Source organism: Marmota marmota, unplaced genomic scaffold (assembly GCF_001458135.2).
Source record: "Marmota marmota marmota unplaced genomic scaffold, marMar, whole genome shotgun sequence".
Lineage (NCBI taxonomy): Eukaryota > Metazoa > Chordata > Mammalia > Rodentia > Sciuridae > Marmota > Marmota marmota.
Genome location: NW_026000221.1, coordinates 3,019,365 through 3,036,095, shown reverse-complemented (window position 1 = coordinate 3,036,095; position 16,731 = coordinate 3,019,365). Strand labels below are relative to the sequence as shown.

General features: G+C 35.0%; 1 protein-coding gene across 2 annotated transcripts; it reads right to left on the bottom strand.

Annotated features, from left to right (window-relative positions):
- Nucleotides 1-1,973: 1,973 nt before the first annotated feature.
- LOC107144910 (F-box/LRR-repeat protein 21) lies at nt 1,974-16,722 on the bottom strand. 2 transcript variants are annotated; one of them, XM_048792050.1, is made up of 8 exons: nt 16,653-16,722; nt 15,068-15,126; nt 13,454-13,549; nt 12,230-12,360; nt 10,683-11,049; nt 6,127-6,249; nt 4,227-4,398; nt 1,974-3,863 (listed from the first exon to the last, which is right to left on the bottom strand). In XM_048792050.1, the coding sequence occupies exons 5-8, from the start codon at nt 11,046-11,048 to the stop codon at nt 3,220-3,222; spliced, it is 1,305 nt and encodes a 434-aa protein (XP_048648007.1). In that variant the 5' UTR covers nt 11,049; nt 12,230-12,360; nt 13,454-13,549; nt 15,068-15,126; nt 16,653-16,722; the 3' UTR covers nt 1,974-3,219. The 2 variants fall into 2 exon arrangements, with proteins under 2 accessions (XP_048648007.1, XP_015344270.2); XM_015488784.2 differs by lacking the exon at nt 12,230-12,360.
- Nucleotides 16,723-16,731: the final 9 nt, after the last annotated feature.

Sequence of the window (16,731 nt, the reverse complement as noted above, 5' to 3'; positions counted from 1 at the left end):
GCTCCTTGACCTTTCTGAGTTTGGCTTATTTCTCAACATAATATTCTCACGTTCCACCCATTTTCCTGCAAATGACATAAATTCATTTTTCTTTACGGCTGAATAAAACCCCATTGCTTATATATACATTTTTTTAATCCATTCATCTGTTGATGGAAACCTAGGCTGGTTCCATAGTTTGGCTAGCTGAACTGTGCTGCTATAAACATGGGTAGGCATATACCTAAGTGATCAGTTTATAAAGGACAGGCCTACAGAGAGAATTCTCACATCCTTTAGATGATGTTTATCATACTTTTTGGCTCAAAAGCAATACAGATACACTTAAAAAATTTGCCTGCCTATTGACTCATTTCTCTGTTATTTTATACAATACCAATGAAACAAATGTCCACAAGGTAGGAAAAGAAAACACAAAAAGAACCCCCATTCTCTCCATTTACTTTCTTGCCCACAAAATCATCCAAATGATTCTAAAATTCTCTAACAAATGCAAAGAAATATTTTTAACATGAACAAGTATGCTTACAGGACTAAATGTTTTTCAAAGACTAAAGTTTGAAATCTAATAATAAACTTATCATTTATCTAGAATTCTCTAATCTTAGATAAACAACTTTTCATAGACTTCCAAAACATATGGAATGCTTTCATTAGGTAAAGCATTAAAATTTATATTTTCTTGCCTTGTTTTGGGCTATCTTAAAATCTTTTTCTTTTCCATTTATATTCACTCAGTAAACTGGATCAATCAGGGGAATTGATATGAGTTGGTGAACTTAGATATCTCTTTTTGAGTTTTGCTCTGAGGTTCGTTAGAGTGCTTAGTTCACAAGGCTCACCAGCAGGCCCCTGAAAAGCTCCAGTTAGGGCATAACTTCTCATCACATGTGAATAAGTCAATGGTACTCCTTCTCTCTGTGCTTGACCACTCTCCTCTAATACCTCTGTTTGCTTCCTTAGCTACCATACCTACAGTATTCTCTCAACCCTCTTCCAGTATGACATGTTAAAGCAATACAAGGTGAGACCAGAAGCTTATCGCTGCAGTATCCACCATTACTCTGATCACTAACTCCATCCTAGTCAAGCCCTTCTTCCTTCTGCCTGCTTCCTTCCCTCTCTCCCTCCCTTCCTTCCATGCTAGGGATCTCTAGTATCCAGGCAAATGCTATACCACTGAGCCACATTCCCAGTCCTAAAGCTACTTCTTTTGTGGTTCTGTTACCCTGATCAGGTTCTAAGTTTCCTATTATTGGCTGCTTCTGTACTTTCTGGAAATCTTAAGTTATAGAAAGATGATCTGTAATAATAACACTGTTTTCAAGAAATTGGTTTTATTTTTTATATTTTTGGTACCAGTAATTGAGCCCAGGATTGTTTAGCAACTGAACCATATCCCCAGCCTTTTATTTTTTATTTTGAGACAGAGTCTTCTAAGTTGCTTAGGGCCTGGCTAAACTGCTGAGGCTAGCTTTGAACTTGTGATCATTCTGCCTCAGCCTCCTGTGCCACTTACAGGCATACACCACCACATACCCAATTTGGTTTTATTTTTTAACCACTAAACTCAGTTCCACTGACACTTACTGATCAATCACTCACTAACATAGCACCCACTATCCTGAGAGAGGGGTGAATATGAGATGCCTGCCCTTTAGAGAGTTCACAGCAAGGCAGACTGTGTAATAATGATGAGAGTATAAGAAAAGTCCTAAATTAAGGAATATAAACATACTACTTTTAAAAACCACCATTTACAAACCACAAATGCATTCTAATTGCTAAATAGGCAAGAATATTTAAATTTTTATAATTAAAGATATTCAAATGTAAATATCTGGTAAACATTTAATTTTCTTTTTTTTAAGTTTAATCAATTTCTTAGAAACTTAAAGACACTGGGGATAGAAAGCAGGGAAACAAATTTGAAAAAGAAAAGTACTTAAGTAAAGTTTATTGAGAGTCTACTATGTGCTAGCTAATACGCCAGATGCTGGGATATAACAGTAAGGAAAAAAAAATACAGTGGTCTTACACTGATGGAGTTCCCAGTGCAATGGAATAAATGTGTAATAGTCAGACAAGTAAATGGTAAATGACACTGATAAATGCTGCTAAGAAGAACCACAGAAGTGTGAGGGCATCCCCAACCTGGACCTGACCTACGGGCATGGAGAATGGGCCAAGTGTTAAGGAAGGCTTCTGTGAGGAAGTAACATTAAAGAAAGATCTGGGGGAGCAGAGGGTAAGCCAGGTGGACAGAAGATGTGCAGACATCTTGTGCCTGGAGGACAGAGGACAGTTAAAGGAACTAAGAAAATGGCAGAAGGATCAGGGGCAGCATGGTGGGAGATAAGACAAAAGAAGTGGGGAGGAGCCACATGGTGTAGGTCATTTTAAGGCTACATCTTCATCCTAAAGACAATGAAGAGTTTTAACTGTGCTGTTAATTAAATTATGAGATCACTTATGCAAAAGAGCTGGCATAATCCCAGATCCATAACAGAAGGCCAGGCTGATTCTCCTTCTAACACATCATCTAAAACTTACTTCTTTATCTGTGAAATGTACTTAATCAACTAACTATCGCAATGTCTTTTTTCTTTTCATAGTATCATTATAAAAGGCATCAGAATTATTTAATTTTAATCTAATGCCAATTATCTTCCAAGTTAATATAAAGTAGAATTCAAATTAGAAGTTGTTTACTGACTCACAAGATGATCTTACAGAGTGCTAAAATTTTGATAAATATAATAAATTAAACTTCTGTATTTATATTTTGATTTTACTCTAATTTTTCATACTAAATATTTTGTAAAATGTATTAGTACCAAGAGGAACCAGATACAATTAAAGCAATATGAAGTGTAAAGTAAAAGGCATAACTGAAGAGATACAAGTTTAACATTATATATTTACTTAGTAAGCTAAAATATGCCTTCAAGGAAGGGGGAAGAATCTATTCAGTTTTTAGCCCTAGCCTATCAACAAGCTAATCTATAGTGTCTATGCTCTATTGACAAAGATTTCTGGTTACTGACATTTCTTATACTTTTTCACATGATTCTGCAGCAATCCAATAAGACAGTTTGCAAACAATAAAATATTTAACCTAAAATATTTAGGCCACGCATCTTAAAGTTTACATTTGCATAGACAGAAAGCAGCTAATCTTATTGATTATTTAAAATGTTCAGAATCTTTGGTAGTTGGTCACCAGATAGGCATCACATCAGGGAACCACACTCTCCCCAGGTATTTTGAGACTTCAGTATGAATGTCATCGAGGCTATAATTGTCATCAGGGATCAGAACTTCCTCCATGATAGAGAGCTGGGTTAGTCTTCTCCCACAGAGTCTGACAAACTCAACGAATGCACTGCAGCTAACTTCACACTCACTGAGGCCCAAAGCTGTTAAATTTTTACAGTGTTGGGCAATACAGATAAGCTCATTATCAAGAGGCTGAAGACCATTAGCACACACCACTAACTCAATTAGTCGTGGGCAGTTAAGACCTATCTGTCCTAGAGTAGCTTTGCTTACTGAACGACCAAAATAAAGGTGAGTAACTGGGGTTTCTTCTTTGAAGAACGGCTCAAATTCTTCTTCATATAAAAAGAAGTACATAACAACATTAACTCCAGGGGAGTGTTTAATAAGTGCATCCCAACTGTGCTTTTTAATAGGATGAAATTCAATCTGTCCAGGGTTTTCACTTACAACATCAATTCGAAGATGCTCAAGGTTAACATGAGTCTCGCTCGAAAGTGCCAGGAGAAGTTCATCACTTAGAATGTAATAATTCAGCGCCAGCTCTTTAAGGCCTTGACAATGGTCAGCTACACAAAGGATTCCTGTGGAAAATGGGGAAAAATTCTTAAGAACAAATAATCATATTGATACTAACATAATGCTTTGTAAACTTAAATTTGATAGCATTTACTATTTGCTACACAACAGATACCTAACGATTTCCGAGATGGTTGCCAAGAAACAGGATTATACATATAATACAGTCTATATTCATGTGTTTGAATATATAATGTAATTAAAATATTCTCAGGATAAGCAATTTAAACTATATCCAGCTTACAGATTGACTTATTTGAATAAAATTAATGAGTTAGGTTTCATAAGCCTATAATTTTCAATAAGAAATTATACTGTTATCATTACTATGATAAAACATAATTTTATTTATAAAAAATATAAACTACCATCAGATGAAACATGAGGACAGCTACTCATTTTTAGGAGTCTTAGAGTATCACTGTTATTGGCAACAAGAATCTTCAATGAAGGATCATCCACTGGTGTGTCTTCGATTTTGATTGATGATAATGATTTTGAATTGACAAACACAACTGTAAGTGCTGAGACAAAATGAGCCTGGCAGGGCATAAGAAAAAAATTTATGAAAACATTATTTAAAAGTCTACAGCTTCAAATCAAATAATTCATTAAAGCTATGTCAACAAATGCAAACAATCACATATTACTATTATTCACAGTACCATTAACTAGTAGAAGAAATTTTCATTATAACAAAATGTATATTTATATTTTCATAATTAGCAAATGAAATGGTGAGAAAGGGAGAAATTTCAAAAATTTCATAGAACAGGCTTTGCTGTTGTTATTTTCAACCTTAAGAATTTGGTGTTCAATATTAAACAGATACAATTATATTAATTTCCTAGAGTAGGAGTTATCAAATTATGGACCACTAAATTCAGCCCACAGTCTTTCTATGATTTGTGACTTAAGAATAGTTTTTATGTTTTTAAAAGATTGAAAAAATTATTTTGTAATGTGAAAACTACATGAAACTCAGATTTCAGTGTCCATGGATAAAGTCTGCCTGGCACGCAGTCCTGCCCCTTCATTATGTACTGTCTGTGTTGGCCTTACACTGCCATACCGGAGCTGAGTGTCTGAGGCAGAACTATATGGCCCTCAAAGCCTGAAATATTTATTCTTTGGACCTTTTCAACCCCTGCCCTAAAGAAATAGAAATTTTATGTTTTCTACACTTCCATATTTCAAGACCTAAAATAGTATGTGACATATAATAGATGGTCAATAAACAGTTGTTAAGAAAATGAATGGTTAGATGGATGACACACTCTTCACTGACACGGTCTTCCTAACAAATTATTTAAACAAAGTAATTCCAAACCTTTAAATGTCTTAAAGATTTATAAATTAAATTTTATTTATAGTTTTCAAAATGAAAACAATTCCACAAGGTTTCAGATGCACTGTTTTCTGGTAAAGATAGAAAGTTTGGAACTCAAATTCAGGCATGATCACTTTTCCTTTTTTAAAATCAATTTGCAACATTAATAGAACCTACTAATGATTTTATTGTTCCTATTAGGTTGACCAAACTGGTTGAAAATGCAAATTTATTTATAAGCAAACACTGATTATAAATTGGTTCACACAAATTTTCAGAGGGAGCTGGGCGAGGCCTCTACTAGATTTTATGGTGTCAAATTACTAGAGAAATATAAACATACCACTATTTTTTAAGAAATATGAGGTTCATTTTTCCCTTAATCAACTCCTAATTAGCTACTTTAGTCTAAAAGGCTGTTTAGAGTCCATATATCACTATAACAACAATGTATTTATTTAGCACTTTTATGCTTAGTAAAATGCTGCAATTTTATCTTATTTTTCCTTAGTTTGCCAGCAAAAAGCACCCAGATATCATGGAGATCCTCAACCTTGACAGCAGTCACAAAACTCACTTTAAACTGAAGTTTAATTTTTGGTGTCTGCTCTGGTGACTGCATCAGCTCACCTAGAAGCTGGCCCTGGAAGCTGATGTGCAACAGCAGCTTTTGAAGAAGCATTTCAGACTAATCTGATTCTATAGATCATAAACAAGGAAATACCTATGCAGAACCAATAAGTTTTCATCTGATTATTTCTATTATTCTATTATCCCAATGCCAAATTCCCCATTTTTTCAGGGTTTCTGAATAGGGTATCCTGTGTATCTTTTAGAAGTAGGATGTGGTCTGTCTTTAGGTAAAGAATTATTTTTCACCGAGTTTGGCAATATTTAAGAATTTTAGTATGTATCCACAAAATACACAATATCCTTACCTTCGACACATTCATAAAACTTGGCTTAGCTGTTGAAATCAGTCCCAAGGTCTGGATAGAACAATTTACCAGCTGAGAAAGTATATCACAGGCAGCTTCTGCTGACTCAGTACTACTATCAACCTACAAAGAAATTTTAAAATCTGAATTTCCTAAATTTCAGAGTTACTGGAAATATATTTAATAAAATTCAACTGTACAATTTTATTTATCCATTTAATCAATACAGATGAATACTTCTTTATACAAAATGTCTCAGATTAAAAAGTAAGAAACAGATGCAATGACAAATCAACTTGCCAACTAGTTCATATTTTCAAATCTTTTATAATTACCTGAATTTCAATAATAGCATCCAAATGAAGAAAACTGAGGTTTAAGTTAGTCAGTTATAATCCAAGTGCTATATTTCAATCTACTCAGTAGCTAGAGAAAAACTTGAAAATTTTTGAGATTAAAATTTCTGCAAAACTCAAAGTACTTCCAGAGAAGGATCTAGATATACAAAATGGGTGTTGGTTGTTAACAGGTAGAAGAAAAGATCAGATTAGAAGAAGGTGATTTTCCAGTTGCTCCATGGTTCTGGAGTTAAGCAGCCAGAGTACTACTTCTCAGGAGGTGGGTGACAAAGGGAATTCACTGAAATTCAATATGAGACAGATAGAAACATAGAAATTCATGTGCTTTGCACAAAGGACAAGAAAAATCACTTAGGAGCCAGGCCAGTGGCACCAGTTCACCACTGAAGGAACGAGGACACAGGCAGAGCGACAAAGAAACACAGTGAACAAATTAGGTGTGGGAAAACCAACAGAATGGAGAAGTGGTCTGAACTCCGCTAAACCAGAGCTGCACAGGGTGTGTGTTTAAAAAGTACTCCATGTTTCTGGACTGGCGAATGGAGAGCTGAGGCAGGGAGCCATCCTGAGGCAGGCAAGCTAGGCTTGCTGCTATGGGAGCTCAGAAGACCATAAGAAATACTGCCATGCTGCTGTGGGGCCTAGATGATGCCTGGAGGGGCACAACTGAAATGGGCACAGAGAGGATTGTGCTCAAGGCAATTCAGGGTGGGGATACTGAGGGAGTGTGGCTCACTTTCGCTTTGTGTCTGGCAGCTCACATGACCAGCTGGGGAGAATCCAGAAGCTGGAGAGGCAGGTACAGTTATATAATCTGATCCAGGAAAAACCACCTTGCAAGACCTGTGGAGGGTTAGTCATCCTGCCCTGTGAGTGGAGTTCTTTGGAGGCCCCTGGGATTCAGAAGCCCAGCAGAGATCAGCATCTGCCCAGCTCCAGGTTGTGTGGATCCAATTTCTCTGTAGCAGATACCACCTGACAAAGTTCCAAAGGTATGGTCAGAGCCAATCTCCAAACCTACCACTGGAAATTCTCATTTAGAACTGTCCTGATTTTTTGTTTTGCTTTGATTTTTAAATTTATTTGGTTGTTATTGCTTTTGCTTTTTTTTTTCTTGTTACCCTTTCTCCTCCATTTAATAGCTAATCTCTTGTTCACTATTTTGCTTCTTTTAGTTATTCTTTACTCTTCTGTTATAGCTGTCACTTGCTGCCCCTCTCCTCCTCTGTTCACTTTCTGAATATTTTAAACTTTCTATTGCCTTCATACTCATTTTCTTTTCTCTTAATGAACTGCAATTTTGTCATCTTTTAGAACTAGTTTATATTTAGTTTATGTAATTGCTGTCCTCACCATTCACATCATTGCAGGTATTAGTCCTGTGGATGGCCAGTTGACACCTGCTGTTTACTTTAATGCTAGATCTAGTTTATGACTACTTATTGTTAACTGCTGACCCTGTTATTCCTATTTTTGTGGTAATTGTTGTTGTAGATGTCATAGTAGGCAACAGACATTTATTTTAATGCTGTATAACATTTCCTGCTGTTTTTTTGTTTCACGCCTTTCTGGGAAGTGATTGAGATACAACTGAGTTCAGGGGGTGGAGACTCTGCTACTGAACTATATCCACAATCCACCCAAGTGACAGCGTATCTTGCTTCACATATAATCTAAGTCCACTCAGGATTCAATGATACTTTAACACATAGAAGAGGAGAGACAACAACCCACAATTAACAACCAGGTACCAAGCAGGAATGGACAGAGGGTGGCCCTCAGATTTCACTACTGGACATATGTTCCTACAGTAAAACCAGAGAAGTTTCAAAATGATGACTGAGAGGAATCCACAGTATTACAGCAGCTCTTCAAGAGTGACTTAAATCAGCAGTTCAGTAGAGGCAAAGTGAGAGGCACTGGCAGTTGAAATTAACCCATGGAATACACTGAGCCTATGTGTTGAAGCTAAGATATACCAACAACCCAGGACTTATTCCAAAAGAGATAACTACATACTAAAGGATCCTCTCATAAAAAAGAAGGAGGAATCCATCTTAACAGATGTGCAAGTCTAAGACCTCTAAAAAATGTAACGAAATAGGCACACAAGGCTTCCTCCAAATTATAATCCCCCAACAAAGGAATCCATACATACTAAAGGGGATAAAACTCCAAAAAAAATTACAAAAATTGATTATTAAAATGATTAATGAACAAAAGAAGACCTAAGGAATGAATTAAGAGAGCAAACACAATAGTAGAAAATCCATTTCAATAAAGAGAAAAAGATTTGAAATGAAACCAAACAGAAATCCCGGAAATGAAAAAAAACACAATAAATCCACAGAACTTCAGGCCTCAGAGAAAGGGTATGTGAACTTGAATACTTAGTATCCAGTAAGAAAAAAAGAACATAGTCAAAATATATAAGAACTGGGGCTAAGGCTGTATATTGTCTAGCATATGTGAGGCCCTGGGTTTGATGCTTAGCAACACATAAAAATAAATAAATCAAATAAGGCACATCTACAACTGTCCATTTACAACTCTAAAAGAAATTTTTTTAAAAAATAATATACAAGAACTCTGGAAAAACATTAAAAGACTTAAGAGTCATTGAGATTGGGAAGAAGGCATGGAGATACAGGCTAATGGCATTTAGAACATTTTCAATGAAATTACAGCAGAAAATTCTCCAAATATTAGGAATAAGATAGACGTCCATATATGAGGCAAATAGATCCTCAAATAGATTTAAAAAAAAAAAAACACCTCCAAGGCACATCAAAATGCCTAACAGAGAATAAGTATAAAATATTAAAAGTCACAGGAGGAAAATGTTAAGTCACACATGCAGAGGTAAACAATAAGGCTCATTTCTGCCTTCTCAGCTCATACTCTCAAATCCAGGAGGGCTTGGAATGAGGTAATCCAAGCTCTGAAAGAAAACAATTACCAATCATTATTATTATATCCAGGAAAGCAATCATTCATAATTTAAGAATAAAAACTTTTCACAATAAGGATAAATTAAAATAATTCATAACCACTATGCCAGCACAACAGAAATTACTTTAAACTATACTCAAAAAAACTCAAAAACAAACCCCACAGCCCTCAAATGGATGAAGCTTGCTAGTAATTAAGCAAATGAAAATTAAGACCAAATTAAATATGTGAATCAATGAAAGTAACAGAAAATAATAAACATCTTTTCACAATAACTCTGAATGTAAACAGTCTCAAAAAAAGAAATATGAATGGCCAACAAATATATGAAAAAAAAAAACGTTCAACATCCTTTGCAATTAGGGAAATGCTAATCAAAACTATACTGAGATTTCATCTCAGTCCAGTTAGAAAGGCAGACATCAAGAGTACAAAGAGCAATAATTGCTGGCGAGGAGGTGGGGAAAAGGTACACTTTGTTGGAAGCAATGCATATTAGTACAACCACTTTGAAAAGCAGCATCGAGATTCCTCAAAGTACTAGGAATAGAACCACTCAGGTATCCCATTCCTTGGTATTTATCCAGAAGATCTAAACAGTATAGTGATACATGCACACCAATGTTTATAGCAGCACATTTCACAATAGCCAGGTTATGGAATTAGCCTAGGTGCCTGTAAAGAAGAATGAAATTTTATTTTAAAGTAAATGGATAGAAATGGAGAACATGTTGAGTGAAATATACACACTTAGAAAGTCAAGATTCAAATGTTTTCTTTCATATGCAATAGATAGAGAGAGAAGATAAAAAAGGAAAAAAAAAAGGAGGGGGTAATCTCACAAAAATAGAAGACCAACAGAATAGAGGGAAGAAACTGAGATGGAGAGAGAAGGATGGACATGGGGAAGAACTAGAAAACAAAATCTACCATTTATGTTATATCCATGTCATGTACGACTATACCATAATGAATTCTGCATTTCTCTATTTTTTTATAACACACTAATTAAAATAACAATAGTAGTAATGGATGGGTAGAGCAAGCTGACGGGAGAGGGAAGAGAAGAGCGGAAGGGAAGGTACTTGGGAATGAGATTGATCAAATTATGTTATATGCATGTAAAATAAGGCAAAATGATTCCCACTATTATATGTAATTATAAATCACCAAAAAATGAAATACGCAAACAAAAAGCTAACACAGCATATAAGCCAGTTTTTCTATAGTGCTTATTTTTCTTACCTTAAAACTGACATACTGAAGATGTACAGCATGCTTTTTAATGATCTGCTGAATGAGATCAGGATGAGTAGACCTAAAATATGAAGTAGCTGATTGGTTCAGTTCAAATTCAAACTTCCTCCAAAGGTCAGGAATATGAAACACCTCATTCCATCTCCTACACACTGAAGATGCTCGGGCCCGATCTATTAAAGGAAGATACTGAAAAATTCGTAATACCACATGGTGAGGCAGACTCCCCCAGTCGAGAACAACAGTGGACACTTGAGTCTGTTTTAGAGAAGAGCAGAACCCAAGTTTGGGCTGTTTCACTGCTGGTGAAGACTGGACAATTTTATTCACAACAGAGAAATTGTTCCTCTTCATTCTGTAAACATTAGAAAATGTTAAGTGTTTGATCTTTTTCACATTTCTATCAACTATTTGCAATTTAATTGTACAGAATCATATTATAAAATGAAAATACTAACACAATTTTAGTAATAATATTCCACTTTCGTGCATTGATAAATGCTGCTTTGCCCTAGGGATAGAGATAAATAAGTGTAAATTTATTCTCAAAGCTATGATCACATGGGGAAAAGCACTGATAAAGTATATGACTGAAGTTGGAACAAGACACAATGGAAGAAAAGAGAATGGACTTTGACTGAGTTTGCATGTGGGAGAAGTGGTTGAGGAAGCTTCCAAGAGAAAACATCTAAGGAAGCAGCATATATCTCAGGTTTTGTTTCTGTTTTTGTTTTTTTTCTGGTCAATTACTGTATCATACTACTCCTATAAAGGAGGAAGCATCACACTGCAATTTTGCTAAGAACTCCTGAGAGGTCTGGAAGACAGGACAACATAATTGAAAGTGTAAGTCTAGATAAGTCTCAGCTATGCCACTCACTAATCAGTAATCTTGTCAGAGATAATTACTTGAAGCCTCAGTTTTCTCAGCTGCAAAACAAGGATTACAGCAATACCCAGCTAATAAAATTGTTGTGAGGATTAAAGCACTTAGTGTGGCAGCAAACAGTAAGTGCTCAAATAAGTATTGCAGTCTGTATTGCTATATTAAAATTCCATTTTTCTGAACTATTTTTATTTCTATGTCAAAGTACAATTCTAACAAAAAGTCAAATAGTCTACAATAATTTTCAGATGACAGCTGGGACACACAAGCTCTAGGAAAGATGCATACAGCAGGGCCAGAGTCTTTGTGTAAGTAATACATCGGATCCTCTTCAGTCAAAGATAAACAGCAAGTGAGCAAGTGTTCTTCACTCCCCACAAAAAGAAATGCTGGATCTCTAGGTATTAGCCAGCTTGGGATGCAACTAAGTTACAACAAATTTGAAGTTCAGATATATCTAAATATATATGGTCATTTTCTACATATACTTTACCTGAGAATCTCAAGTATACAATTATTTACAAGGCAAAATAATGGTAAGGGTGGTTTTGAACTGCATTTAATTCTAGTTAACTATTTAATCATTTCTTTTACCCTTCAAAGTTAGAACTCTATATATAGAAGATTCAATTTCATAATTGAAACATACCTTTAAATCTAATGAAATAGTTATTTAATGTGTAAATATATCTGTCTCGTGAGTCACTCTGTCTGATATGAAACATTTCTTAACCACAACATAGAGTTGGATCCCAGAAGCAGGATTGACCTATAAAGTCACTAAACAAAATGAAGTTATCTTTAGGGTTTGGAAAACCAAAACGAGAAACAAAAATAGTTGCAAAGCTATATCCCAAGCATCAGAAAAGCTACTATATATATTTTAGTTTGACTAAACTAGTTACATGCACAACTTTGAAACTAGCAATTCAATGTAAAATACATGAAACTGCTGACTATCAATAGTTCAAAGCAAATGTTACTAATCTACTCTTTAATGCTAGTTATCTATAATAGTAATGTAAAGGTATAGAAGCTGGATTCTAAATTCAGATGCTGAGAACACTCATTAACATTTTGCTTGTACTGTTTCATTTGGCAACCTACAGAATACATAGTTAAAATTTCACTAAATTATTACCAAAGAAAAGTTGCCCCTAATAGAATCCTGTACCAGAAAATCAGTGAAGCCAAACATAAAACAAAGACTTCACCCAAAGGCAGGTTAGAAAACCACTTTGTAATTCTCTAAACAGGATTGTGTTATATATTTAAATATAATTTATGTAACATGGATGGTTAAAATTATTGGATAAAAATCACTAAATTAGCTGGGCATGGGTAGCCAAAAACTATAATTTCAGTGGCTCAAAAGGCTGAGGCAGGAGGATTTTGAGTTCAAAGCCAGCCTTAGCAACTTAGTGAGGCACTTAGCAACTCAGTGAGACCCTGTCCCTAAACAAAATACTTTAAAAATGGCTGGGGATGTGGTCAGTGGTTAAATGCCCCTGGGTTCAATCTCCAGTACCAAAAAAAAAAAAAAAAATCACTAAATTACCAATTTAATGATAGAAGAATCACCATAAACTATTAAAGGATATGATAGTAATACCAATAATTTAGTAAAATTAACATTTTGATTTCATTTTCCTTGTTGCATTAATTTTCATCCAAAAATTATAAGCTTCATAAAAACAAATTTATAGCTATGTACATCAATAAAATATATTTTAGAATGCAGAACAAATTGATCTTATTACCTTGAAAACCCTGGTATAAAAATTCTAGCCTATACATGTAGAATCATTTAACAGAAGATCATTTCTTTTTAAAGCTAAAGAAATACGTTGTTTCTTTTTTGAGACTTTCTTACCTAAAGAAGGCTTCCAAATTACGGCTGACTCTGAACCAATAAAGTGAGGCACCTGCTGTTGCAGAGAACTCACCAATATCCATTTGACTTCACTTCCTGTCTTGACAAAATACAAAAAAAAAAAAAAAAAACCACACACACATATTCATCAGAATATATAAGTCAATATCCAATAATTTTTATGCTTAGGTTATTTATATACATTTGTGTACATGGTAGAATTCTGTTAGGAAACTATTAATTCCAAAACTATCTTTGACCATTAAAAAATAGCCTGGTTAATGGAAATATTGCAATATTTGCCAAAAATTACACTTTAAGCTCTACTAAGGCTATGGATCAAGCAGTCAAAGAGCTCTGAAGATTCACATTCTAATTAATATCTATGCAGAGACACTACAAAAAGTTTAAGGTAGTTCACGACAATATTTGTTTATTGATTATGTAAATATTTCAGTTCCAGTTTTCAGCAGCATGTTACAATAATGAAATAGGCAGACATATAACTTTTATTACTTTATCATTCCCATATAAATACATTTTTGTCTCCTATTAATGGAACATATGCTTCTGAATTTTTTTCAATGTTTCAGTTATATTGAAAGATGTGGTATTGATTCATTAATACTCTTGAGCCTGACCAATTTCAGGCAAACTGACTGTCAGAGTTAGGATCAAAGTCTATAAAAACTGAAATTAAGAACAGGTCTCTCCCAAGATAAAACCTATGGCCTTGGTATCGAGGATAAATGCTGTCTAGTAAAATAAACTAATGTCTCTTACTTTTGTAAACCAAACTCAACTACGTAGAGGAGATAGATGAGGCAATCTTATTGATACACTAAAGAGTGGTAAATCTCTACTTTCTACCACCCTTCATTTCTCAATTTGTCTCTGAATTCTACTCCCAAAGTAGAGCTTTGAAGGATAGACAGGAAGAATGAACTTGGGCTCAATATTTACAATCTGATGTCCCCACTGCCATCTGTTCTACCATTAGCCAAACCACTCTTTACCAACAATGGCAAGGTGGCTCCTCCTCCTTAACATTCTATGGAGAAGGGTGAAAGGAATTATCAGACACACTTCCAGAGAAACACGACAAATAGGAGCAAGACAAGTCCAATGACGTGTATACCCTGGAACAGATGACATTTAGTGAAGAAACTTTTCTACTGACTCAAAAATATGGCTAATTCCTGTGTCTGTAGAACATTATTTTTATTTTTTTTTAAATTTATGAATATATAATACTAAAACCTTTTATGGGGTTCACTGTAATATTTTAACACATATTAAACATGTACTGAACAAGTCAGGGTAATAAGCATTTCTATTTCCTTATTATTTCTTTGTGTTTGGAGTCTTTGAGCTCCTCTCTCTAGTTCTCCTTAAAATGTAACATGTTATTGTGAACTACAGTTACCCACTGTGCTATGAAACACTAGAACTTGTTCCTTCTATCTTACCTGTTATCTAACCCTCCTTCCCAACCCCTCCTGGCCTCTTGCTTTGGATCCTCTACAAGTTTCTAATAAATCTCCCACAGAGATCTGAGGGCAACATTATCAAAGTCAGATTAGATGGGAGACTAATTAAATGTCCAGAGCCAACCTGGCAGCAGCAATCGAAGCAACTGTCTTCAGAACCATCATCAGCCTCTTCTCAATAGCCTAAAAGAATTCAAAAAAGGTACTTCAAAAAGTCTCAAGTTTTCAATTATCATAACAATAAAAATAATATGTAAATACTACAGATAACAGCATAACAATTAAAAACTATCCCCAAAGTCGAGAGACAAATTCGTTAGAAACAGCAAGATGAAAATGAACACAAATAATTATCAAGCCAGGTGTAACAGTTCTTGCCTGTAATCCCAGGTACTGTGGATGCTGAGACAAAAAGATCCTGAGTTTGAGGCCAGCCTGGGCAATATAGTGAAGACCTATCTCAAAATAAAAAATTAAAAGACCTGGGGGTATAACAGTGATAAAATGCCCCGATCCATCACCATACCTAGAGAGAAGAAATAATTATCAAATGTCCTTTATTTAATCTACTTTCTAAAGTGGCACGCTAAGAAATCAGACTGCTACCAGAAGACAAAACAAAATTTACTGGTGAAGTTATCAAAAAGGTTTATGTTCTTTGTGGACCACATGGCCTCTAAGTTCCCTTCTAAGTCTAAAAGCCACAATTAAAAAATATTAAAAGTATTAGTGAGACCCTGTCTCCAATTAAGAAATATAAAGGGCTGGGGGTGTGGTTCAGTAGTTAAGAACCCTGAGTTCAATCTCCAGTACAAAAAGTAACAATAATAAATAAAATAAAATGAAATTATTATCTTGTTTCAAAGAGACAAAAGTTAAAAAGCACTGATGATGTCAAACAACTCTTTCACAAAGCAGTAATTGCCTTATTGACTAGTAATTTTCTACACTTGCAAGATTGTGGTATCTTAATATATATTTCCTTAAAAATAAATGTTGTTATTTTAGAATAAAGTTCTAAAGTAAAATAGTTTATTCTTAAATAAATCACATGAAGACTGAAGTTTGCAAAAATATAATTGGATTGAAACAACTTGTGAGATGCAAGGAGAGGGCTGCAAATAACTTGAAGTGGGCAATCTGTTAAAAATCCCTGAATGGGGGCACTGAGACAGCTACGCCCTGCTCCACTGTCTTCCCAACCTCTGCTCCCTGACTCTGGAAGAGAAATGGCAGTGAGGACACCCAGCCAGGCCGTTCGGTCTGCGGGGAGGTTTTCTGAAATGGGTCAGAGACTCCCCATAGTACGAAGGACACCATGGGCTCTACCCATTAATGCAAGTGATTCCATAAGTGACTTTGCAACATTTTTCTGAGAGACAATAGCCAGAATTTATGCTTCAATTTCGTATTTTGGGAAAAATGTCTTAAGAGGCATGCCTGTTGAATACAAAAATCAGCAAACCTTAAAGCATATAGATTCTTTCAACTCACAGGAAGGGCCAGAGTCTACTTTTTCTTTCCGACATTTCTTTGAGGCAAATAAAAACTTTCTCACACTATAGTCCAATGAACTGCAATACTGCAAGAAGTCGTGCACGTGCAACCTCTTGAAAAACTCATGCATTTTTCAGCGACTGCATATATTCAAACAACAACGCATGCAGGCTTGAGAGAGGAGGTGAAGATGAAATCCTTTTCAGTCTTACCTTCCAAACAGTAAACATGTGACCGAATCAGGCGGCCTGGGTCAAGTGACTAGCACTGCATTAAAAAAAAAAAAAAAAA